The following is a 27,460-nucleotide window of genomic DNA, read 5'->3' on the forward strand; positions in this document are numbered from 1 at the left end:
AGTATTAAACATTTAACGTTTATTAGCGCACACAACAGAAAGTATGTTTTTCCTTTGCACCTTAACTAAAGTGTTGAGGCTTACACCCCACTTTGTGATACAGCATTGGTTTAGGCAGACCAAACTTCAAAAGAATGATGCACACTTTACAGACTGTCAGACAGTGGTGAAGATTAAAAACAGCTTTATTTCCCCGATACTGATGTACGTCATTCTTCTAAAGTTTGGTTGGCCTCCCCTTGCTTTGGGTTCGGGGCGCTGCACCCAGACCACCAATTCGGATCCATGAGTGACCTGCAACAATACTTTGATGAATTGAGCGTGAGCACCTGAACCTGCCGAGTAACTGGGTGAGCACACGAAAGTTATAAAGTCAAATAATAATTTCGCACTCGATTGTGAATTTTGTTAGATGGGAACTGGCATTTGGGTTGGAGCACCTCCGAATATTTGTATATATTAGTTATTGGTTTAGGCAGCCTTAATTCATAGCAAGGTTACACAACCTACAAAAAGTCAAAATTACTTATTTGTAAAAAAGAAAAATATCTGTTCATCATGTTCAACCATAGCACATATACTTCAACATCAGTGACCTGCATTATGAAATTTCATGACTCATACTCCATTAGAACACTACCATTTGTAGATCTGCAGCGGAAGCATACACTGTACTCATATTTTGTGCTTTCTGCTTCAGAAATAGGTCAATACGGTTGAAAGGCTTTTAACATTTCATCATATTTTTCCATTAAGAAAAATCCAAAAATACAAGCATTGTTTTTTACTATTCATGTCCTGTATAGACATTACAATAAATAGAATAACAATTTTAATATTCACTGATTAATCCTAATTCTATTAGAGGTGTGAATGTGTATATATATTATTAAATACTGTATAGATTTTGCCCTTCTCTATCCACCAGTTAAGCACGGACTCATTTCTGCTTTAAAATTTTTATAGGTTTCGGCATATGGAAGTGAATACCTTTTATCCTTGACAACATTCTTTAAAGTATAATTATATATTCATTTTGTGAATGGCTTATTCTTTAAACACTAGGATAAAAGCGCAGGGGATGAGATGAACTTGCAGGCTTTGAGGTTCTCTCAGCAGTCATCTGAATTGGGAAATATTAAACTATGGATAAAGTTCTTTGCTTATGTGAATGTCTTAATACTTTTGCTTTATATATAGTACCATAGTAAGTTAGACTGAAAAAAGAAACACATCCATCAAGTTTAACCTTTTAACTCTATTTTACCCTGCCTGTCAGTTGATCCAGAGGAAGGCAAAAAAAAAGCCCATCTGAAGCCTCTCCAATTTCAGAGGGGGAAAAAATTCCACGAGGGCACAGAAAACTCCAAGAGGGCAATGGGACTAGTCCCTGGATCAACTTGTACTATGAGCTATCTCACATAACCCTGTATTCCCTCACTTGCTAAAAAGCCATCCAACCCCTTTTTAATGCCATCTAATGTATCAGCCTGTACAACTGATTCAGGGAGAGAATTTCAAATATTCACAGCTCTTACTGTAGAAAACCCCATTGAAATATTTAGGTGGGCTTTCTTCTAATCGGAATGGGTGACCTTGCGTCAGCTGGAAAGACCTACTGGTAAATAAAGCATTAGAGAGATTATTATATGATCCCCTTATATATTTATACATAGTTATCATATCACCCATAAAAGGAACAGTAACACCAAAAAATTAAAGTGTTTTAAAGTAATGAAAATATCATGTGCCCTGCACTGGTAAAACTGATGTGTTTGCTTCAGAAACACTACTATAGTTCATATAAACAAGCTGCTTAGTAGCAATGGCGGATATTGAAAAAAGGCTGTACGGCACAGGATAATTAGTTGATAACAGATAACACCATTATGTTCTTCAGAGCTTATCTGCTGTGTAACTTGAGTCTTTTCCCCTTTGAATGGCTGCCCCCCAGCTACACAGCAGCTTATTTATATAAACAATAGTAGTGTTTCTGAAGCAAACACACCAGTTTTAGTAGTGCAGGGCAACACTATAACATTTTTATTATTTTTAACTATTTCATTTTTTTATGTTACTGTTCTCTAGTGTGAACATCCCCAATTTGGCCAGTCTTTCCTCATAGCTAAGACTTTCAATACCTTTTACCAGCTTAGTTGCCCTTCTCTGTACCCTCTCTAATTCAATAATGTCCTGTTTGAGAGATGGAGACCAAAACGGTATGGCATATTCTATATGGAGCCTTACCAGTGCTCTATACAGTGGAAGAATGACCCCCTCCTCCCACGAATCAGTGTCCCTTTTAATACAGCTCAAGACCTTATTTGCCCTTGATGCTGCTGACTGGCATTGTTTGCTACAGCCAAGTTTATCATCTACAAGGACTTCAAGGTCCTTTTCCATAATGGATTTGCCTAGTGCAGTCCCATTAAGGGTATAAGTGGCTTGGATATTTTTACATCCCAGGTGCATGACTTTAAATCAACAATGAATCTCATTTGTCACTTAGCTGCCCAGATTGCCAGTTTGTCAAGATCATGTTGCAAGGATTCTATTTAAATATTTTTTACAGAATGACAGTTTTCAACATAAGACATAACATAATTCCTTATTACTTTAAAGCATCACCTCTTATCACGTATTCCTGAACTGGAAATTGTTAAAAAAAAGATATAGCATAATTCCACAAAGGTTATTTGCATTGGTTTTATTGTCATATTCTCAATGTAATTAATACATCAACTCTAAATATTAACTATAAGCAATCCCTCTCTAAAAATACATTATATTTTTCTGACTTCCAGCCTAGGTTAAATTGCTGGACCATTGTTACCGCCCCAAGAGTAAATTTATACTGTATTCATAAGGAGTGGGCAAGATGAAACACAAAGGCATTCTGTCTCCTTTCCCTTAACATATACAGGTATGGAATCCGTTATCTGGAAACCCCAGAAATTTCCGAATTACAGGAACAACATCTCCCATAGACTGCATTTTAATCAAACAATAAATTTTTTCAAATGGATTTACTTTTTCTCTGTAATAATAAAAGAATACATAGTACGTCATCCCAACTATGATATCATTAATACTTCAAAAGAAAAAAATTGTGAATCCTAAAGTCCCACTCCAAACCAGAACTTATCCCCAACCGTCAACTCCAGATTCAAAACTATGTGCACTCAACCAGTTCCAAATATGGAACCATGTGGGAAAAAAGGAAATATATATAGTGTATTTCTTTGGCTACAATTTTCACCCAAGAGTAATAAATGTAAAATTAGAAAGAGTGCTAATAAAACATGATCACAACACCAGGGACTTTGTTTAACAGGCCCCCATTCATCAATATTAATCTATTAGAAAATAATTTGAGATGGGTAATAGATAAATCAGGACAGTACAATTTTGCAGTCTCTGTTACAACTCCAGTCTGACATTATACTCATAGAATAGATGTGGTTAAAATGATTCATCGAAATATCCTCCACTAATTGCGAGGATATCGCACTTCCACTTTCTAAAACAAATGCTCTAACACCTCGCACTTCTACATCTAAAACAAATGCTCTTTAAGGCTACACATTTATGTTAATGATACTTTTTATTATTCATCTGTCTATTTAGGCCCTCTGCTATTCATATTCCTGTCTCTTATTCAAATCAATGCATGGTTGCTAGGGTCATTTGGCCCTAGCAACCAGACTGATAACACTGCAAACTGGAGAGCTGCTAAATAAAAAACTAAATAACTTAAAAAATAAAAATCAATAGCAAACTGTTGCAGAATATCACTCTCTACATCATACTAAGAGTTTTAAAGGTGAACAACCCCTTTAAGATGCACTCAATTGGCTAGGTCACCTAACAAGCACATATTTGCCCATTTTTGCCTACCTACATTTTTGGTTAAATTGGGCTGATCCAATCATTTGGTCCCCAAGGCCAATCACCAGATCATAATAGGAACCTAATTGTGCCAATCAGGAGAGGAATGCATTAATGCACAATTTGTAAACCTTCCCAATAGATATCTGGCTGATCTGGGTTCATGCTCCGGCAGATTAGCTGGCAACTCAGTCTGAAGGGGCCAACCACATGTTGAGTGCAAAAAAAAGCATATATTGTGTTTAAATTAAGTGAGTTATTACTGTTCCAAACACAATTCTCTGCTTTATTGTTAGCTGAACGGCGTCAATCGCAAGAAAATGCAACATGCAGCATAGAAGCAAAATCAATAAAACGCAAATGGAGTAAAATGCAACTCAGAACACTCATGAGTACAATCAGGGAGAACATAATGGAATCAATTAGGGAATGCATTTATTTGCAATCTAACCTGTGTTTAAATGCGCGTTAAACACAGAAAAAACGATAAAAAAAAAATTCAAAATCAAGAAATGAAGTGTCAGTCACGAATCCCCCACTGCAACATTTATATGCATGAATGGCACCTATTTTCTGGCATCCAGATACCCTGACCACCAAAAAAACCCAGACATGGGTCACCACAAAACTTAATTCCAAATCCAGAGAATGCTAAAATGATGAAAGCTGTTAGAGTGGGTTGAGGGGTCTCTCCTCTCAAACTTCTTTTTTTTACCAGAAGTCTTATTTTCCACTAACGAAAATGTTATTGCACAGTTCCAAATTTTGACATCCCCGGACTCAGCAAGCCTTGGGTCCTGAGAATTCTATAAAATGGGTCTAGAATGGTCTCATAGCTTACTGTTTTAAGCAAAATAAATTTAAAGCCTGCCAATAAACAATGTCCATTATGGCTTTATGATCCCTTATCCAAATTCACAATTTTCATGGCAAGCTATAGTCATTATTAGTGAAAAAGTGCTGCGTCAATTCCTCAACCTGCTGACTATGTTAAAAGAAAAAACTGAAAACTGGATGAACCTGCAGGTGGCTCAAACAATAAGTTATAAATATATACATATGTGTGTAGACCCAAAGGTTTACCATCCTGCTTTTTAAATCTCTCAGTGCAGGAAGACTTATTTGGGGTGATCAGGAGTTTTACTACAAACAGATGTATCTGAAGTCCTTGAATGCTTCCTGTGCTTCGACAGCGACTGTCAAACTCATTCTAGGAATATTCTCTCTACAAACAAATCTTGCATCCGATTATACAAGTATATAGTGAATAAAGTACCCCCTCTTGTAAAATATAAGGATGTTATAAGTTACCGAGGAGTTTCATGACCATATAAAAACACGAGGCCGAAGGCCGAGTGTTTTTATACGGGTCATGGAACTCCGAGGTAACTTCTAATATCCTCATATTTTGCAACTGGGGGTACTTTATTTATTATAATACACAAGTTTTAGGGATAAATGACATCAGAACTCAGCGTTTATAACTGATGACATCAGAACTCACCATTTATAAGGATATAATTTACAAGATATTCATGGATTTTGTGTATTATAATAAGCATAATGTTACCCGACGGCTCATTTTTGTTTTATCAATATAAATGCTAGTAAAATGTGGTATAGGATAAAACTTTAAAGCCTTCTGAATCACTCCAAACATTATTACATATTTACAGATACAATTTATAGTTCCTTGGCGAGTGTTTTTTTCCCCATACAATTGCAGCTTTTTAGTGATTTATTTCTTCTCCTAGAAGCACCACAGATTTAAGCAGCACCGCAAACCGGAAAACTGCATTCAGTAGGGACATCCAGTAATAATGCTACCATTATAAAATCATTACTATTAAGACATTGCTCAGCAGGACATTAATGGAGATTAGGAAATTATTTTACTTGCTACCCTCGGCATCCCCCCATGCAGCAAGTACCCAAAGCAGTCACACATAAGCAAAGCAAGCCGCAAAGGATGGGAGAGAGACATTCTTGTTAGAATCATTTAACAAAGGGTTACAGAATACATATAGTAATAGAGGATCCTGTTCACAAGCTTACAATCTAATTAGATGTTATTGAGTGCTTTCCTTTCTGGCAGCCGGATATAATTCTAAAATTATGTTCAATAACATACAACATTAACTTTTAGCCATCCCAATGCCAAAAGCATTACAGCTCACGGAGTGGCATAATTGGCTGGTGAGATTGGGGACTTTGCAGTTAATGTTTAAAATTTATATATATATATATATATATATATATATATATATATATATATATATATATATATATATATATATATACGTAGTAACGGACAGCACTCGCTTGTAATGCTCAAAGGTTTCTTTATATCAAATCGTAAAAAAATGACATCACCATATGTGTGCACATATAAAACGCGACGTTTCGAGCCTACATAGGCTCTTTATCAAGCCATGTGTAGCAATGGTATCAAGAACAAACACAATCCATGTGAGTATTTAAGGATCATCAAAGGAAGTGACATAGCAACATATTCATTATCCTCTGTACAGGGTTGATACAATGTATACTGAGCACTGGCTGAATTAAATACACAATACATGTAGAAACAGATATAGCTACAAAAATAGATATAAATTGTAATCCTTATTAAGACCTGCTGGATGAAGTGAATTTAATCTTTTAATCCACCATACTTCCCGTTGTTTGAGCCTAAGTTCACGGCCTCCTCCCCTGACTAATGGGGGCACATGTTCTAGTACCATGAACCGTAGTTGATCCATAGTATGGCCCTTTTCTTTGAAATGACGTGGCAATGGTAAAGCAATGTTTCCCAATTTAATGGTAGACTTGTGTTGTGATATCTGTGATTTGACCTTTTGGATAGTTTCCCCAACATAGATCATACCACATGGGCAAACTATTGCATACACCACAAATTGTGATAAGCAGGTGTGGTATCCCCTAATTTGAATGGAATCTCCCGTACCTGGATGTAAAAAAGATTTGCCTTTAATCACGTCTGCACTGTTTGCAATCAAGGCAAGGATACATGCCACTGTTGCGTTGTCCCAAAAATGTGCTTGCGACTGGTTTATCTTTTGGCACTGAAGACTTAATTTGGACCCTATGGTTTTTCCTCTTTTGTACGATATCAGTGGAGGGGAGATAAATTCCCTCACTGTAGGATAGGCTCTACATAGAATCGGCCAATGTTTCTGTAGGATGCCATTTATTTGTCTAGATAGCCCACCGTATTGTGTAACAAAGGTAATTCTAGGGCCCTTCACTTTTTTAGATTTTGACTGTCCTATGGCCTTTTCAGCTTTATCCAATACTTGTAATGGATACCCCCTCTTTTTAAATTTGTGTCTCATTTGTTTAATTTGGACATCCCTAATCACTGGGTCACGAACCAATCTATGAACCCGTGTTAACTGGCTGATTGGTATCGAATGCTTGGTGTGCGTAGGGTGATTGCTATCAAAGTGTAAAATCTGATTTCAGTCAATAGGTTTAGAATATAATTTAGTTTGTAGCCCTCCTTCTCTATAGACCAGTACATCCAAAAAAGCACTGGCTGAATTAAATACACAATACATGTAGAAACAGATATAGCTACAAAAATAAATATAAATTGTAATCCTTATTAAGATGAAGGATGAAGTGAATTTAATATTTTAAACCACCATACTTCCCGTTGTTTGAGCCTAAGTTCACGGTCTCCTCCCCTGGGGGCACATGTTCTAGTACCATGAACCGTAGTTGATCCACAGTATGGCCCTTTTCTTTGAAATGACGTGACAATGGTAAAGCAATGTTTCCCAATTTAATGGTAAACTTGTGTTGTGATATCCGTGTGCCCCCATTAGTCAGGGGAGGAGACCGTGAATTTAGGCTCAAACAACGGGAAGTATGGTGGATTAAAAAATTAAATTCACTTCATCCAGCAGGTCTTAATAAGGATTACAATTTATATCTATTTTTGTAGCTATATCTGTTTCTACATGTATTGTGTATTTAATTCAGCCAGTGCTCAGTATACATTGTATCAACCCTGTACAGAGGATAATGAATATGTTGCTATGTCACTTCCTTTGATGATCCTTAAATACTCACATGGATTGTGTTTGTTCTTGATACCATTGCTACACATGGCTTGATAAAGAGACTATGTAGGCTCGAAACGTCGCGTTTTATATGTGCACACATATGGTGATGTCATTTTTTACGATTTGATATAAAGAAACCTTCGAGCATTACAAGCGAGTGCTGTCCGTTACTACGTTTCTAGATTGTGGAGGACTGACCGGAATCCCCAAGGGACGTGCACCGCTGAACTTGCTGTAAAGCGTGAGTGCTGCTGCTATTTCTTTTTGTATACATACATATATATATATATATATACATATATATACATATACAGTATATATACACATATATATATATATTATACACCAGCGCCATGAATATCCTGTAAATTATATCCTTATAAACGTTGCTTAGTGATGTCATTGGTTATAATTAGCGATGCACCGAATCCACTATTTTGGATTCGGCCGAACCCCCAAATCCGTTGCGAACGATTCAGCTAAATACCAAACTAAATCCGAATTTGCATATGTAAATTAGGGGTGGGAAGGGGAAAAAATTTTTTACTTCCTTGTTTTGTGAAAAAAAGTCACACGATTTCCCTCCCCGTCCATAATTTACATATGCAAATTACAATTCGGATTTGATTCGGCCAAATCTGAATCCTGCTGAAAAAGGCCGAATTCCGAACCGAATCCTGGATTCGGTGCATCCCTTGTTGTAATCAAAGCTTAGTGATGTCATTTCTGTCACATGACTCACTGAAACGTGTATTAAAATAAATAAAGTACTCCCTGTTGCAAAATAGGAGGATATTAAAAATCACCTCGGAGATCCATGACGTTTAGCATTCGGCCTCATTTTTTATATGGTCATAATCCTTATATTTTACCAGAGGGGGTACTTTATTCATTATTTATTTAAATAATATGCCAAGATTACATAATGAGAGTGTGAAGGCTACAAGGTGACAAGAGAACAAAAAACCGTTCCACCAGAACATCAGAAATTCAGACTATCAATGATAAAGCCATTAAGCAAAGTCTTTTTAATAACATCCTAATTTATGCTCTAAATTAACATGACTATCTCTTAACAAACAATGATATTGTTCAATAACAAATGAGCCAATAATAAACAAATTAATAAAAGTCTAAATAGCAAAAACAAATTAATTAGTGAAAAAGGAAGAGCAAGGGCTCTTACACACAGGCAGTTTTTATGCATTTTTCAAAAGCATAGTAAAAATGTAAAAAAAACACAGAATGCTTGGGACCTGATGTTTTCCGGATAATGGATCCTTCCATAATTTGGATCTTAAAGGACCAGTAACACCAAAAAATTTTTGTAAAAAATTGGTTAGTATATATCGAAAAATAGACACAAACACAAGTTAAACTTTTAAATTGCAACGGCTTTATTAAAAAATAACTTACTGAAACTCCACTTCCTGTCCTCTTGAGAAAAGGCGACACGGCGACCATCCATACTGCAGCAGTTGATTTCCTCCCTTGTCGCTCGCCGTGTCGCCTTTTCTCAAGAGGACAGGAAGTGGAGTTTCAGTAAGTTATTTTTTAATAAAGGCTTTGCAATTTAAAAGTTTAACTTGTGTCTGTGTTTATTTTTTGATGTATACTAACCAATTTTTAAAAAAATGTTTTTGGTGTTACTGGTCCTTTAATAATTGAAGTCTATAAGAAACATTAAAGAAACCCACTGGGCGGGTTTTGCTTCCAATAAGGATTAATTATATCTTAGTTTGGATCAAGTACAAGCTACTGTTTTATTATTATAGAGAAAAAGGAAATCACTTTTAAAAATGTAAATTATTTCACCTGTACTGCATTTATACTAATTTTTATTTAGAGTGACTTACCTGGGTGCAGGTAAGCATGATATACTGGAAGGCTGCAGAAAAAGCAGAGCCTCAGTGTGGCAGGGGGTGGTGTTGGGCTGCCATGTGTCTTCTGTTTTATTGCCCCACCGGGTAATTGCACCCCAGTTCCACTCTTCTCACTGTCTAGTCGTAGGGTAATAAAGCAGAAGCAGACCAGCTTCAGCCCTGACTAAGATCAAAGCACATGATCACTTAATCCAACATATCACAGATTCTACAATCCGCCATTTAAAGTGGACCTGTCACTCAGACACAAAAAGTTGAAAAATTAAAGTCCTTTTCAAATTAAACATGAAATCCAATTTTATTTTTTTTATTAAAGCATTCATATTTTTTTTTAAGCTCATTTAAAAATCTCAGCTGTCAATCAAATATTGTCTGGCCTTAGGCATAGTGGCGGGGCAGACAATTACTTTCACTTTCCATTCAGCACTTCCTAGATGTCCCTGCTCTCCCCACATTCCCCAGTTCTCTTCAATGTTTAATTGTGTAGCCAGGGCATGGGGATGGACATGAGGTCCCCCATTCTGGTGCACAAACAAGATTCTGAGATGATACAAGACTTGCCTTAATACCAGTGTCGACAAAATGGCTCCTGCCTGCTTGCTATAATTATGAATTCCCAGACTGATGGAAACAAGATTCAAATAATTTACATAGTGTAATTAAAGTTAATTTTGCTTGATTAATTTGATATAATAGGATTTTGAATGTTTTTTTTGGGTGACGGGTCCCCTTTAACACATTCAGAGGCCCATTTTTTAAAGGTCAAATTTCGAATTCATGTGCATTTTTTTCTTTACTCTAATAAATTCGAATATACTTAACATTCGAATTGGAGGTTATTTAAGAAAAGATTTGAATGTCTTTAACTCGAACGAATATTACCGACTTAAAAACTCAAATCGAATTTGACTAAACTCAGAAAGGCTATTAACATCTTCAAATGGGTCACTGGACCTCTCCCATTGACTTCTACTACAAAAAGAGAGATGGTGCATCCAACCTATATAAGCACTACTGAAGTCAATGCAATTTCAAAAATAGAATATGAATTAGGAGGACATCCTGACAGTGTGCATGTACATAGGAACAAAACCAAAAGACGTCAGTTCCTCCAAAAATTGATCAAGCAGCAAGTAAAAAAAATACAAAAAGTTTATTACGGCCTGTTGGGCCATTTAGCCTACAAACAAGTGCCCCAACAGGCACAAAACGTGTCAGGCCATGTCCTAATAAACTTTTTGTATTTTTTTACTTGCTGCTTGATCAATTTTTGGAGGAACTCGCATCCTTTGATTTTGTTTATAAGTGAATGCAGCAGGTTTTAATTCAAATTGTTCCCAGGGTCAAACTTTGATAAATCTCGAAATTAAAATGTGAATCGAGTTTGGATTATTTACTATCCGACCCTTAATTAATCTGCCCCTTAAAACTGCAAGTTGTGAGCGCATTCTATGGTTATATTGAGGGAATAAATAAATGCTTATATTTATCACCTCCAGCGCCATGTATTAACTGAAGCAGAGCCTGGAGGTTTATTATAAAATGTGCTGAATCAAATGCTATGTATTCATTCTACTGATATGAGTACTTAATTAAATCATTGAACATTTTGCAGGGGAAAAACAAAAATTGACTAGATGTTCTGCTTTAATACATTCCAAGGAACCACATACTATAAATCACTTTGCAACATTAAAGAGATAAACAGAACTGGACTTTAACAAACTGCAATAAATGCTTCTTAGCCTTCCATAGTGACAAGGAGCTCAGTAAAACTGCTAGTAAATGTTTAAAGGGCATGTAAAGTCTAAAATAGAATAAGGCTAGAAATGCTGTATTTTGTATACTAAATATAAACATTAACTTACTGCACCACAAGCCTAATCAAACAAATAATTTATGCCTTCAAAGTTGGCTACAGGAGGTCACCATCTTGTAACTTTGTTAAACATCTTTGCAAGACTAAGACACTAAGACTGTGCACATGCTCAGTGTGGTCTGGGCTGCTTAGGAATCGTCATAAACAAAGCTGCTTGAGTTCTGCATGGCTGGGAAGTAAGGCGGGGGCTCCCCCTGCTGTTCATAAGTATGATTGTTTCCCTGCTCAGCAGTTAGGGACCATCTGACAATTCCTATCCACAGCAGTAAATGAAGGGAGAATTTCACTGCATGCAGTCAGGTTTCTTATAAAAACAGTACACATTTTTTAATTAAAGTATATTGGAGATAGGTTTCTTTTTCATTAAAGAAAGTAAAAATGGGATTTTATTTTTTTGCCTTTACATGCCCTTTAACTTGGCCAGTAACAGGTAGATATGAATAGAGTTCTGTCATTAAAACAGAAATGTAAATTCTAGCTGCTACTTTCTGGCTGATATAAAGGCAAGAATCCAGTTATACAAAAGAATGGAAAGGCGGCACTCCGGTTAAAAAGAAAAAAGGTGGTTTATTACAACAGGTCACAGACCGACATCACCTGACGCGTTTCGGGAGCAACTCCCTTAATCATAGGCTATATCTGACTACAGTGGGAACGCCAGTGGTTGAGCACCCAGCACATCAAAATGGAGCTGCACTATTTATGCACACAGGAGGTGAGTCTGGAGCAGCCAAAATCCCTTTTTTCTACTTCTAAAAGAATCCAGTTGCTGCCTTGAGGACCTGATTGCAGACCTGTTAAAAGAAACATTTCAACCTTCGCTTTAATGGCGTTTTGGAAGAGATGGTGTAACTACAGTTTGCTGCCTCCTCCATCAACATTCTTAGGGAAGATGATCTCTTTTACAGTCCCTTCCCTAAAAAAAAGATCTCCATCGAATGACACCACAACCTATGGTGGGATGCTCTTAAATAGATTGGTGGTTGCTGGGAAGGTTTCAGGTCTTTCTGCAAGTCGTAGGACTTTGCAAAAGAAGCCCCTATTACAAATATAATCATGTAGCGAAAGTGTTTGGTTTGCAGTATATACATTTTTAAAATATCAGTTACCCCAAATCAGTTACCCACCTGAAAGAAGGGGTTGTAGACCACTTGTTCTACTATTCACACGCAGAGATTGGCAGCAGATAGAGATAAATCAGAGTGGACATCGCTGGGTTAAAACCTTCGGCGCATGCCTAGTCATTTCCTTACTCCCTTTCAGCCAATTGGATTAGTGCAATTTTGCAATGCTCCATCCTAACTGGCTGTCTTTATCCCCACTGAAAATCTCTGCAGCTATCCTGACCCCAGCATTGGGTAAGCAGTTCATTTTAATATAAAACATGAAATGAAGGAAGCATTTTTTAAATGAGAAAAATATTTCATTTGCCAACTTTACCATTATAATCAAATAATCCAATGTTCTTAAAAACTATTTCCTTTCTCTGTGTAATAATAAAGCAGTACCTTGCACTTGATCCTAACTAAGATATAATTAATCCTTATAGGAGGCAAAAAACAATCTATTGGGTTTATTTAGGGGGTTATGTATCAAATATTGAGTTTATGAGGTTGTTTCTACCTCAAATAAACTCGTGTGTATGTAATCGGAGGGAAAACTCCAATACTCAAGTTGATTAAGTTATTGGGAAAAAAAAACCTTGAATACCTTTTAATCAATTGCACCATTAAACCCCCCAAAAAAATCATGAAGGCTAAATACATCTTCAAATGGTTCAAGGGACCTTTTGACTTCTACATGACCTTGACAGGTTTAAGCTGGAGTATTTTCGGATTCTGTCTTTTTGCAGCTTCGGGGCATAATAAACCTTGAAAAATTAGTTTTTTAATCCTGAAAAATTCAAGTTTTTAGTGAAAAATCAAATTTTTCAGGAAAACACAACTCGACCTTTAATAAATAGCCCCTAATGTTTAAATGATTTTCTAGTAGACTTAAGGTATGAAGATCCAAATTAAGGAAAGATCTGTAATCCAGAAAACTCCTTGTCCCAAGCATTCTGGATAACAGGTCCCATATCTGTACAGCATAGTCTAGTTCAGATGGAGAATAAATAAAGCCGGTACTTATAACATCTATGAAACAATACACACAATTCACAATATCCTTAGTTAAATTACAAGTAAATAAATGTTTGTATACTGTAATCTCATCACAATATTCTATTGACTGCACAAAACATAATACAGTTCATAAACGATACATCTAATAGATACCGTATATACTCGAGTATAAGCCGACCCGAGTATAAGCCGAGGTACCTAATTTTACCTACGAAAACTGGGAAAACTTATTGACTCTAGTATAAGCCTAGACACAGCTACAGCCCTGTCTCCCAGCAGCGCACATTCCGCCAAAGCGACCCCCCCAGCGATCAACCGGACTTCTTTGCAAAGTTGATGGTGACAGAGAATTGCCAAACGGATTACTGTGTGCATTGTCCCACTGTCCCACTATCATGTGCAGAGGGTGCTGTTTGATATTACCATCACTGTTAATCTTTCATATAACCAATAGAGGGCGCTGTGTGATATTGCAGTCACTGTTAATCTTTTGTATAACCAACAGAGGGCGCTGTGTGATATTGCAGTCACTGTTAGTCTTTCATATAACCAACAGAGGGTGCTGTGTGATATTGCAGTCACTGTTAATCTTTCATATAACCAACAGAGGGCACTGTGTGATATTGCAGTCACTGTTATTCTTCCATATAACCAACAGATGGCGCTGTGTGATATTGCAGTCACTGTTATTCTTTCATATAACCAACAGAGGGTGCTGTGTGATATTGCAGTCACTGTTATTCTTTCATATAACCAACAGAGGGCGCACTGTTATTCTTTCATACAACCAACAGAGGGTGCTGTGTGATATTGCAGTCACTGTTAATCTTTCATATAACCAACAGAGGGCGCACTGTTATTCTTTCATACAACCAACAGATGGCGCTGTGTGATATTGAAGTCACTGTTAATCTTTCATATAACCAACAGAGGGCGCACTGTTATTCTTTCATACAACCAACAGATGGCGCTGTGTGATATTGCAGTCACTGTTAATCTTTCATATAACCAACAGAGGGCGCACTGTTATTCTTTCATATAACCAACAGATGGCGCTGTGTGATATTGCAGTCACTGTTATTCTTTCATATAACCAACAGAGGGCGCACTGTTATTCTTTCATATAACCAACAGAGAGCATTGTGGGATATTGCAGTCTCTCCCCAAGTGTACTGTTGGTATAGGAATGATTAAAAGTGACTGCAATCTCAGCTACTGGGTCGGGTACCGCTGACCCGAGTATAAGCCGAGGTAGACTTTTTCAGCACATTTTGGATGCTGAAAAACTCGGCTTATACTCGGGTATATACGGTACATACTGTCTCCTGATAATGCTATGTGGAATCTTACAGGATATGCTGTGCTATATAAATAACAATATACTAGCATAGAAAATACTCACTGTATTGCTGGTGTATCTCATCTATTTGCTCTTCAGTTTGTTCCTTTTTAAAGGTCATACCCTGCAAAAGAAAAAAAGAACTCAGCTGCAAGTATGTGCATTCATCCTAAATGCATTTAATTTAACAAAAAATTATTTGGGTTTTGTAGCACTCCATTGACATTGTACTTTACAATATTTGAATCACATACTGACAAATCACACTGTAATATATATCAAGAAAATCAGCCTAAAGACATTGTACTGAAACTAATTTTCTCTATACAGGTATGGGATTCATTATCCAGAAACCCATTAACGTTCCTGATTTAAGAATGAATGAAAGTTAGGGAACTCTAAAAATGGCTAATGGAGGAATGGGCTAAAATTCTTCTGAAGGACTGATCACCAGTTACTGAAAACGTTTAGGTATAGTTATTGCTGCACAAGGGGGTATGACAGCCTGATTCATTTACTTTTCCCACATGCATATATGTTATTGGATCTTTTTTTTTATCAATAATAATAATAATATGACCAGATATAATCATATTCTCTTTGTCTCATTTTCCTTTGTCTACTTTTAGGACTTGTTTGAAAATCAGATAATGTTTTAGGTCACATTCATATAAAAATATAGAACATTTTGAAGGGTTCACAAACTTGTATGTGTGAGTGTGTATATTTTTATATATACAGTTAGGTCCATAAATATTTGGACAGAGACAACTTTTTTCTAATTTTGGTTCTGTACATTACCACAATGAATTTTAAGTGAAAAAAGGCTTTAGTTCCTCTCATTTTATGCAATCTTTTTGTTCAACCCATTGAATTAAAGCTGAAAGTCTGCAGTTCAACTGTATCCGAGTTGTTTCATTTAAAATTCATTGTGTTAATGTACAGAACCAAAATTAAAAAAAAGTTGTCTCTGTCCAAATATTTATGTACCTAATCTAAGTGTGAGAGAGTGTGTGTGTGAGAGTGTGTGTGAGAGTGTGTGTGTGAGAGTGTGAGAGTGAGAGTGTGTGTGAGAGTGTGTGTGTGAGAGTGTGTGTGTGAGAGTGTGTGTGTGAGAGTGTGTGTGTGAGAGTGTGTGTGCGCGCACATACATTTTTTTATATATATATATATTATATATATATTTTTTTTTATATATATATATATATACATTTTTAATTATGTCACTATCACTATTGCTCATTAAGTTATTGAACTAAAATTATTTATTGGAATTTTTAGATATATTAGCACTTTAGCTGGTTTCCAGCACGGTCACGTGATGTGGGTGAGGCTATTTAAGTGTTTGATTTGTATGTATTTGCACCTTAAAAAATGTCCCAAGTGGGACCGAAACGTCTGTTATACATACCAAGGAAACAATATAAGTATTTTTTTCACATTGAGACCCTTGGTGCTGGTTTATTTTTGATATATATCGAAATATAAATATATATTTTTCGATATATATATCGAAATATATATATATATTTTTCATTATACATAATTAACTTGCACATGGGCAGCTACTAGGTAGCTATATGGGAATTGGTGCTGTCCAGGATAAACTTTTTATAACTATATATACAGTTGACTGCACTCATAGGGCTTTCGTTTCGAAAAATAAGATTATGTACCAGCAGTGTGCACTGGTCTAGATTTAATTCTGGTCTAGTGATGGCACTCACAGAATTTTCACCAAAGAAAAAAATGTATAGTAAAATAAAAAGGTTTATTAATCCAACGTTTTGGTCCCACACAGAAACCTTTATCAAGGAAAACAAGTGTTTGTGTTTTCCTTGAGGAAGGTTCCTGTGTGGGACCGAAACCCTTTTCTTTTATTGTGCACTTTTATAAAATTCCTGTGAATGCCAAATATATATATATATAGATTGATTACATGCTGTTGGTCTGTATTATTTAATACATAGCCATGCAAACCTAGAGATCATGGCTAAAAGCACTTAAGGATAACAAGGAACCATATCAAATCTCATTTTAATGTGCACTTACAATTTCTTCTTGATTTGCTTCCAGAAGTGATCTTGTTTTCTCATTACTTTCAATTTCACGAACAATTTCTAAAGCTAATGAAACAAAGCTTGTTAAGTAAAATGTTTATTGGCATTTCTACACAAAAGTCCCATGTAGTGCCATTCTTCATTAAACCATGCAATAAACAAATTTACTGAATAAAGGTGGCTATACCACTGACTTATCCATTCATCTGTTTGATCTTGTACAAACTGGCCACATACAGGGATTGATAAATTACACTTTATAAAGTCTGTTAAAGCACGGGCCAATGTTATATTTTGATACATTTTTCCCTCAAATTAATTATAAAGCATTGTATGACAACATAGCTAACTGTTTCAAGAATATTATGCTTCTGTATTCTCTTCTACTCATGTATACATAAAAAGGCCTGGCCTCACCAAGGCAACTCAATCCAAGAGAGCAGCAGAATAAAGTGCAAACACTAGTGATGTTTATGAAGAATACCTTTTCAAGGAAAGCAGAATAGCTAACCATTACTATAGTTGTACACAACGGAAGTGAAAAAACAATTCTTCCAGTTAAAGAAAAAAACATAGCAAAACAAATGAAAATGATATATTTCTACAAAAAAATGCTGAATTAAGGCAATGGTACTAGGGTCAGTACTGAACATTTTTAGTAATCCAAATATGGAATATCAAAATGATCAAACTTCCCCCTCCATCAGTTGAAATCTCCATCAACAGACTCAAGCCAGGCCTAGGGGTGCACCTTTTAGAAATCAGGCCCTTAAAGGGCATGTAAAAACAAAAAATAAAATCCCATTTTTACTTTCTTTAATGAAAAAGAAACCTATCTCCAATATACTTTAATTAAAAAATGTGTACCGTTTTTATAAGAAACCTGACTGTATGCAGTGAAATTCTCCCTTCATTTACTGCTGTGGATAGGAATTGTCAGACGGTCCCTAACTGCTGAGCAGGGAAACAATCATACTTATGAACAGCAGGGGGAGCCCCCGTCTTAATTCCCAGCCATGCAGAACTCAAGCAGCTTTTTTTAAGATGATCCCTAAGCAGCCCAGACCACACTGAGCATGTGCACAGTCTTAGTTTTGCAAAGATGTTTAACAAAGTTACAAGATGGTGACCCCCTGTAGCCAACTTTGAAAGCATAAATTATTTGTTTGATTAGGCTTGTGGTGCAGTAAGTTCATGTTTATATTTAGTATACAAAATACAGCATTTCTAGCCTTATTCTATTTTAGACTTTACATGCCCTTTAACAGACTACTCCGTACATTTAAGTAAAATCCTATTTATTTATTTATTTATTTATTTATTTAAGGGATATGGCAATACAGGTATGGGACCCATTATTTAGAATGCTCAGGACCTGGGGTTTTCCAGATAATGGAGCTTACCATAATTTGGATCTTCATACCTTAAGTCTACTAGAAAATAATGTAAACATTAAATAAACCCAATAGGCTAGTTTTGCTTCCTATAAGGATTGATTATATCTTAGTTTAGATCAAGTACAAGGTGCAGTTTTAATATGGATAAAATGGAGCCTAAAGAATATGGCCTTTCTGTAATTCAGAGCTTTCTGGATAACGGGTTTCCTGATAACGGATCCCATAAATTGTTATAATAAGCACTATAAAGATATCTGTAAGGGATGAAATGTAATCTCATGAAATCTCATGTACTGTCTATAAAAGCAAGTGCAGTCTTCAAAAATTATAAAGAGCAGAAATGACACTACTGTCTCAGGGACAGGCCCAACATTCCATGCAACATTCTTATGCAGGCAATGTTTTTGGCTTTATTTGGGCAATAAAATCACGTTGCTAAAGCAGTTGCCTAAGTATCTATTTAGAAAGAGCTACCAGTTTATTGAAACTGCTTTGCCTGCCTTTCTGTTTTATGTCTTAGATTCACAACTCATGAAATTAAGTTCTAAACCTCCAGCTGCAAGTTATTAAAACTATAGCATGTATATGCCTGGTAAGGCTGAATAAAAATCAGGAAGAATTACAAAGCACTGCTACAAATTGAGTGCTTAAAAGGCATGTAAAGGCAAAATAATAAAATCCCATTTTTACTTTCTTTAATGAAAAAGAAACCTATCTCCAATTTGCTTTAATTAAAAAATGTGAACCATTTTTATAAGAAACCTGACTGTATGCAGTGAAATTCTCCCTTCATTTACTGCTGTGGATAGGAATTGTCAGATGGTCCCTAACTGCTGAGCAGGGAAACAATCATACTTATGAACAGCAGGGGGAGCCCCCGCCTTACTTCCCAGCCATGCAGAACTCAAGCAGCTTTGTTTATGATGATCCCTAAGCAGCCCAGACCACACTGAGCATGTGCACAGTCTTAGTCTTGCAAAGATGTTTAACAAAGTCACAAGATGGTGACCCCCTGTAGCCAACTTTGAAATCATAAATCATTTGTTTGATTAGACTTGTGGTGCAGTAAGTTCATGTTTATATTTAGTATACATAATACAGCATTTCTAGCCTTATTCTATTTTAGACTTTACATGCCCTTTAATAACTCCTCATCTTAAGTAGACTATATGTGAACAGTCTATTCTAAACGGGAAACAAACATACAGAAAATAAAACCAATAGGTTCATTTAATTGGCATGTAGTTTTAGGATATATTATAACAATGCCTATGCCTGCAGCTTCTGTAAGGCTGGATACAAGCTGTGCATGACTGATCCAGAATGACCCATCTCACCAACGTAACAGCCAGAACACTACTTCCTGCTTTGCAGCTCTCTAATTCTGAGTTAGTCAGTGACTTAAGGGGGGCCACATGGGACATAAATGTTCAATGAGTTAACAAATGATCCTCAACATGCAGCTGCAGATTCAAAAGCTAACAATTATGACCCATGTGGCCCTCCTAAAGCCACTGATTGGTTACTGCCAGGTAACGAATCAGTGGAAACCAAGGCAGCTGCAAAGCAGGAAGTAGTCATTGTCCCCCCCATTAAAAAAACTTTTGTGGTCAGGGCCCCCCCCATTAAAAAATATTGGTGGCTAGGACACCACATGGGAAAAAAAATTGGTGGCCAGGGCTCCCCACGTTATAAGAAAATTGGTGGCCAGGGCCCCCCTTAAACGTCCATGTAAAAAAACTTTTTTTAAAAAAAAAAAGTTTAAAAGAAAATGGTGACCAGGGCCCCACCACTCAACAGGGACCACAAAGGGTTACCTTTAGGGGGGCCCTGTTATGTTACACTTACTTCATTAGTGTGACCCACCTGCTGTCAGTGAGCTGCCAACTACAGAACGGAGTAGGGGAGCACAGGTGGCTGCATTTTCTTCCCTTATTGGTCACAGAATTTCAAGTCCCGGTAAAGCTTGATTGGATAGGATGAGCAGGAGGGGAAGTTTAAACCTCAGCTATCCAATCCCTAAGCAGCTCAACTTAAACTCTGTGACCGGCTAATCAAGTAAGGGTGGCATGGCCGGGCCCCCCTTACCCTCGGCGCCCCCTACAACTCTCCCCCCCTGTCCCCCCCTGATGGCGGCCCTGAGTATAGGTAAATCTAAAACAACTGGACTTGCTGAGTAATTATTTCAATAATTACTCAGCAAGTCCAGTTGTTTTAGATTTACCTATACTAGATATACCATGACCTGGATGAATGAAAATCTTCATAGTTATAGTGTTCTGTTATTTTAAACATCCAGTCACTCCAGCCTTTATACATTACATTTTTGGCTAACTAACTATATTAGAAACATTTTTTATTTTGCTCAGCCTATCTATTTACACAGTTTTTATTTTTATAATGAACAATTCCTTTAAACTATGTTATTTAACTCTCAAAGTCTTAAAAAATGTATCAGTCAGCTTTCTAGGGGGTTTCAATTACATTCTACTCCTTTAAGATAAAGGCAAGTGCTCACAATCCTCACATTCTGAGCTCTGGCTCCATAAAGGCAATGGGCCCTGAAAGGCAATGGGCCCTGGAAGCCAAACCTTGGTTCTAGTTGACTGTGCCTGCTTCTGCATAGCGATCGTTACCATGGAGACTGGAACTAGAAGTGACAAGAGGTCCTATAACTGCTCTGCAATTCACCAGCGGCTGACTTTTTGGCAGTGGTGGGTGTTTTGGATGGGGAGGCTGCCAAACAGTTAAAAAGTGATGAGCAGGATTTGGTCCACTTTAACTTTGCATTTACATGGCTCCACACACGTTCTACGAAATTCTTCCTCCTAGCAAAATTCTCCAATGTCCTCCTCCTTACCTAAATCCAACTTTCTAGCCTATCCTTATATATAAAAAAATATTTAGTATTACTCATCTCTTTTCATAATCTTTGGCATTCTGTTCTTAAAGGGCAAGTCAAATCCAAAATAAAAAAAAAAAACGAATAAAGGAAAACAAATTTCAAAGCCTTTTCAGTGCTTTTAAAGTGCGTTTAAAAAAATAGCTATTAAAAGCAGCATTAAACTTGTATGCTACTTTTAAAACAATGTTGCAAAAGTCTTATATTAAAATAACAATTATATAATATAGAATATTATATTTTCTTTCATTAGGCAAAAAAAAATTTTTTCAGTTGACATTCCCAGGAAGATCCAAGGAACAGGAAGCAGGTGTAAAAGGCTCAAATCCCTTCTGATTAGAAATATGTACATATCATATAAAAGCCGGCAACTTAATGAATGTATGCTGCTTGCCTAAGTCTCTCATAACGAAAACAATTTATGATAAGTGCATTTGCACATTTTTCAACTTAATCCTCCATATTATGTGGGCCTTCTTTTTTACCAAAGTAAATGGTCCCCACCAATAATAATAAATAAAATATATAAAAAATTACAAAGATGCAAAAAACACCGCGAGCAATGGCTACAGCTGAATCACAAAAATAAAAGAAAAACCATGTTAAATGGCTCTGAATATAGTTAAAGGAAAACTTTACTCCCAAAATAAATACTTCAGCAACAGATAGTTTACATCATATTAAGTGGCATATTAAAGAATCTTACCAAACTGGAATATACATTTAAGTAAATATTGCCCTTTTACATCTTTTCCCTTGAGCCACCATTTTATGATAATCTATGTGCTGCCTCAGAGATCACCTGACCAGAAATACTACAACTCTAACTGTAACAGGAAGAAGTGTGGAAGCAAAAGACACAACTCTGTCTGTTAATTGGCTCATGTGACCAAACGTAGGGTTTATTTGTTTTGTTTGTGTGCACCGTGAATCCTAGGATCCCAGGGGGTGGCCTTTATTTATTTTTTTTTTAAAAAATGGTTTTCTATTTAGGATTATCCAATGGCACAGTATATTATTATGAAAGTAGTTTCTTTACATGAATCAGGGTTTTGCACATGTGCTGTTTTATTCAATATATTTTTATAGAGGCCTACGTTATTCGGGGTATAGTTTTCCTTTAAACTCATGTAATTATAACAGACTTACAGAGAATGCCAGATACAATGAAGCAAATTGTTACGATGATCAAATAGTAATAAATAGTCCATTTGGGGCAAAGTACACAAACAAGTGACAACTTAGACATTTACTGGTCACTGATCCCCAGGGAGGACCAGCCTTCTCGGGGAAGATACAGATTCCGTAGCCGTTCATATTGTAAACCCTACAGAGAACTTTAAACAGTACAAACATTCTTTACAACAGCATGAACTGCAATAAATGTGCTACTGGGGATTTTATGACAATAACTTTGTTTAGTTTCTCAGCCCAGTGTTTTACAATAAAATTTGCACTATGGGCTGGAAATAAGCCTTTACCCTACAAACCCGATATTGTCTCTCACACACAACAGCTTTTTCACAGATTGCATTATTTTAAACTGGCTCATATACAAAATATTTGCAGACCCAACGAGAAAACAATAATCTCTAATTAATATTAACAGGAAAAACGTTACTATTTCCTACAAGACCTAACAAGAGAAAACAAATGTGTGTAGAGAGAAAGAACTTTCACACGGGAAACAAAAAAGCAAGCATTTTATTAACGAAGGGAACTGCTACCATGGAAGATCATTTCTGCAAATGGCTGCTAAAAGAATTCTAATGAGAACCAGTAAAAAGAGGGCAGACATAGGGAAGTAACCTTCAGCAAAGATGAACTGGCCAGACTATCACTAATGACAACAATCAAAGCTGCTCACTATGAGATTCATCTCAAATAATTCTCTCTCACAGTTAGGAAGTACTTGAGAGTGGAACGCAGATATGTCCCAGGCTGAAGTGCAACTGCTCTGACAGCTACTTCCTACAGTCTGCCCTGGGGAATCAACGCAACATGATACAAATTCATCAGACGTTGACAAATAGTCAGATTAAGCATGAGTAAGGTTACTTTTTTTCCTAAAGCTTTGTGTTCACATATTTTAAAATATAATCACTTAGGAGGAAAATGGTAGCTTGTTGTAGCAGACATACATCAAATTGAGGCACTATACAAGATTGTAACACAAGGCCTTTAAAGGGAAAAGTCAACCCAAAAAATAAATTTGCCAGTAAAAGAAAACACAATTATACTTAACTTTGCAATGTACATTCATTAAAATTTACTATGGTTTTAACATTATTTTTATTAGGGCTGCGATTCAGCCGAATCCCACAATCCTTTGTGAAAGATTTGCCCGAATACAGAACCATCCTAATTCTAATCCTAATTTACATATGCAAATTAGGGGCGGAATAGTGGAAAAACAATTTCACTTCCTTGTTTTGCGAAAATAAGACACGCGATTTCCCTTCCTACCCCTAATTTGCATATGAAAATTCGGATTCAGCCAGGCACAAGGATTCTGCCAAATCCCAAACCGAATCCTGGATTTGGTGCATCCCTAATTTGTATATGTATTGCTATTGAAAGCAGTGTTTGTCTGTCCCTTTCTATTATCTGTCCTGGTGGCTCAGACTGTTGATACAATGTAAGACAATAATTAACAGACCTGACTTTGCTCGGGGAACTCATTTTAATCAATGTATATTGGAAAATTGCTTAGAATTATGTTTGACTTGCCCTTTAAACTTCTCAGGTCTGAACAGCATAGATCAACGTTCACATCTACGCAAATATATAATATACGCTTAAAGGGGCTGTTCACCTTTATTTTATTATTTGGTTTTTGAGTTATTTAGCTTTTTTATTCAGCAGCTCTCCAGTTTGCAATTTCAGCAATCTGGTCGCTAGGGTTGAATTTACCCTAGCAACCATGCATTGATTTGAACAGGAGACTGGAATATATGAGAAAGACTGAATAGAAAGATGAGTAATAAAAAGTAGCACTAACAAAACATGTGTAGCCTTACATAGCATTTGATTTTTGAGATGGGATCAGCGACCCCCATTTGAACGCTGGAAAGAGTCAAAAGAAGAAGGCAAATAATTTATAAACTATAGAAAAGAAGACCAATTGAAAAGTTGCTTAGAATTAGCAATTCTATAACATACTGTACTAAAGGTTAACTTAAAGGTTTAATTTAATACATTTCCCTGATTTTACGTTTTCTTGTATTATACACCTCTGAAAAACATAAAACAGGGCGTCCTACTGTTGGTAAAAAAAAATATTGTAGCATTATTTTTAAAATGTTACGTTTAGACAGTATACTTATTATACAAATCATAGAAAAATAATAGAAACCAGAAATTGGTTGGCGCATACCTGATTTTGGATCTAAGGAATCACACTGAGCATTATACATATGAACAAATTCCTGGTGCCTTCTGATCATTTGTTGCTTGGAGCCTCGTGTGGAAAGGCCAATCTCTTTTAGCTTCTTCCTCAAATCTCTCTCAGACAGAAGGTTGTACACAATTTTGGCCATGGATTTTCTCCTGCCAACAGAACTATAATAAAAGAGGAGAATTAAAACTACAAACTGGATTTCCTTGAAATGATGTTACGTAGCAATATAATAAAATGTATATTAATTTTGTGTAAAGCAAGTAATTTATCAGGGATCTCTTGAACCCTAAAAAGCAAGCACATGTTCTTAGAAATTCTTAGAAAAGAGACCACATTTTTAATTAAAAGGTAAATTTTATTGCATTTTCTTTATTAAACACATCAAACAAACAAGACATAACATAGGAAGAGAAACACTCAGCATGTTACTGATCAGTGAGTACAACACTTGCTACAGTATTCTTATCCAAAAACACAGTCAAGGTCTTGCTTGTTTACATTAATACAATTTGAATTGTATATAAAGGTGGCCATAGACGCACAGATAATATCGTACAAAATTAGTTTTCGAACTATATTCGGTGCGTGTATGGTGGGACCGATATCGGCAGATATTGGGCTCGTCGATTGGGCTGGATGGAAAATTTTGATTGGACTCCTTTGAAGGGACCCAAACATCGGCCATTGTTAGTGCTGAATCGTGAGATACAGGTAGAATTCTACTGTTTCTACCTGTATATCTGATGATTCAGCTCTACTCGTGTGTGTTGAAACGAACAATCTTTCTTGGAAAGATATTTTCCAAGAAAGATCGTAATTGTTAAGTCTATGGCCACCTTATGGCTTTTATTCTATAGAAGACAATTTTGCCATTGCTTAGTTTAATCTGGCTGGTGGTTCTGCAGGGTTTGTAGGTCCAAATCAGTCAGTATATAGGTCAGTATAAGTAAGCGTATATATGTTTGGAGGGGTTGCTCCTTACGTTTTTTCAACCCAAATTAACTATGAAACTAAACTATGTAACTATTAAAAATGAATAAAGTTTGTATGTGAAACAGATCTCAAAACATCCACTAGTTTGGTCGATTGTTTAAGTAGCAGGCCATGAATATCAATGTTAATAGCAAATAAATACACAATGAAGCATGTTATTTAAAATAAATGAAGAGGATTGTTTATTTATGGGTAGAAACAAAGGACAGTTAAGAGGTGCATGATAGAGTTAGGGGCAGAGTTATTAAAGTTCGAGTTGTGATTTCCCGAAAATTTTCGGGTTAAAAATTTTTTTTTTTGAGATTTATTATACCCTGACCCTGGAAATAGCTTGAATCTGAAAATACACCATCTAAAACCTGTCAAAATTGTAGAAGTCAATGGCAGAGGTCCCTTGAACCATTAAAAATGGTTATTATCCAGGGGTGTCCGAACTTTTTACAACAAGGGCCGGATTTGGTGAGGTGAAAATGTGTGGGGGCCGACCATTCTAATTGTTTCATTTTCTGGGGGCACAACAGAATGGGAGGCCCTTAAATGGACAGGGCAACTGTAATGTACAATAATTTATTTCAGCTTATACTTGAGGGGATAATAAATAATTACTTACCACACTCATCAGCCCTGACAAGCTTCCTGCATCTCTTTCTCTCTATAAGTCAACAACTTAACAGTAAAATTCTGCAACGTGCTTATGTCTTATGTCTCACATTGTTCTATAAGCAGAATGATTACATAACACTGTCCCTAACCATAATGCTCATATGCCAATGCCCCTAACCAGAACTATTCCAGGCGGGTGTCCTTAACCAGATCCAGAACCATGCTATTTGTAACCTGCGAACCCCAAAATGAATAAGCAAGCGGATATGCTGACAGTGCATAGTTGAACCTAGATGCCTTGAGCTAATGTTATACTAGGGTAACTGCCCTAATTGGGGTTTCATATCTGAATTCACTGGATGAATTGCGCATTATGACAGCCATCAATAGAGATGCATTCCGCAGGTTTAGAAAATAAAGTATTTGAACTGACGGTATTTTTGTTAGGACGACATTACAAATTGGCAATGTCTGCAGCTATGTCACTGCGAGTATGAAAATTGGGGTAACAACCGGAGAACACAGGATTCCGAATCTCAGCCAATATCCTTGGAACCTCTACTAGCGAGCAATTATTCTGCTTCCGCAGCACAAACGCTCAGTGCTGGATCGCAGCTTTTATTATCTAGTCTACAGGGTACTCGTGACAGCGGTCAAAACAGTATGCGAGAGGGGCGTCACATGGGTTCACTAGCAAGACTGGCGGGTGTGGTTTTTAGAAGACAGGCGTATTTTGCGCAGAGGGAATGAGGTGCCTGCCACGGTGGGCGTGGTTCGCCGCAGTTGGCTGGGGGACGGTGGACGCGGTGACGTTTACAGCAATGTGCCGCCTCCCAGTTAGTTAGTCGGTCTGTGGCCGCTGGGAGGTTAGGGCTCGGCTCGCTCCCTGTTCTCCTTCTGGT

The 27,460-nt window shown here is 36.6% G+C and overlaps 1 protein-coding gene across 5 annotated transcripts in view; it reads right to left on the bottom strand.

Annotated features, from left to right (window-relative positions):
* Nucleotides 1–27,460, bottom strand: part of rad18.L (RAD18, E3 ubiquitin protein ligase L homeolog) — a 195,883-nt gene that overhangs the window by 114,747 nt on the left and 53,676 nt on the right. For all 5 annotated transcript variants that reach the window (XM_041590812.1, XM_041590810.1, XM_041590807.1 and 2 more), the window contains 3 exons: nt 24,939–25,123; nt 17,256–17,329; nt 15,267–15,327 (listed from right to left, as the gene is read on the bottom strand). In XM_041590812.1, coding sequence (XP_041446746.1) covers nt 15,267–15,327; nt 17,256–17,329; nt 24,939–25,123 — 320 coding nt within the window. The remainder of the gene's footprint in view (nt 1–15,266; nt 15,328–17,255; nt 17,330–24,938; nt 25,124–27,460) is intronic.

The sequence above is a fragment of the Xenopus laevis genome, chromosome 4L (assembly GCF_017654675.1).
Source record: "Xenopus laevis strain J_2021 chromosome 4L, Xenopus_laevis_v10.1, whole genome shotgun sequence".
Taxonomy (NCBI): Eukaryota; Metazoa; Chordata; class Amphibia; order Anura; family Pipidae; genus Xenopus; species Xenopus laevis.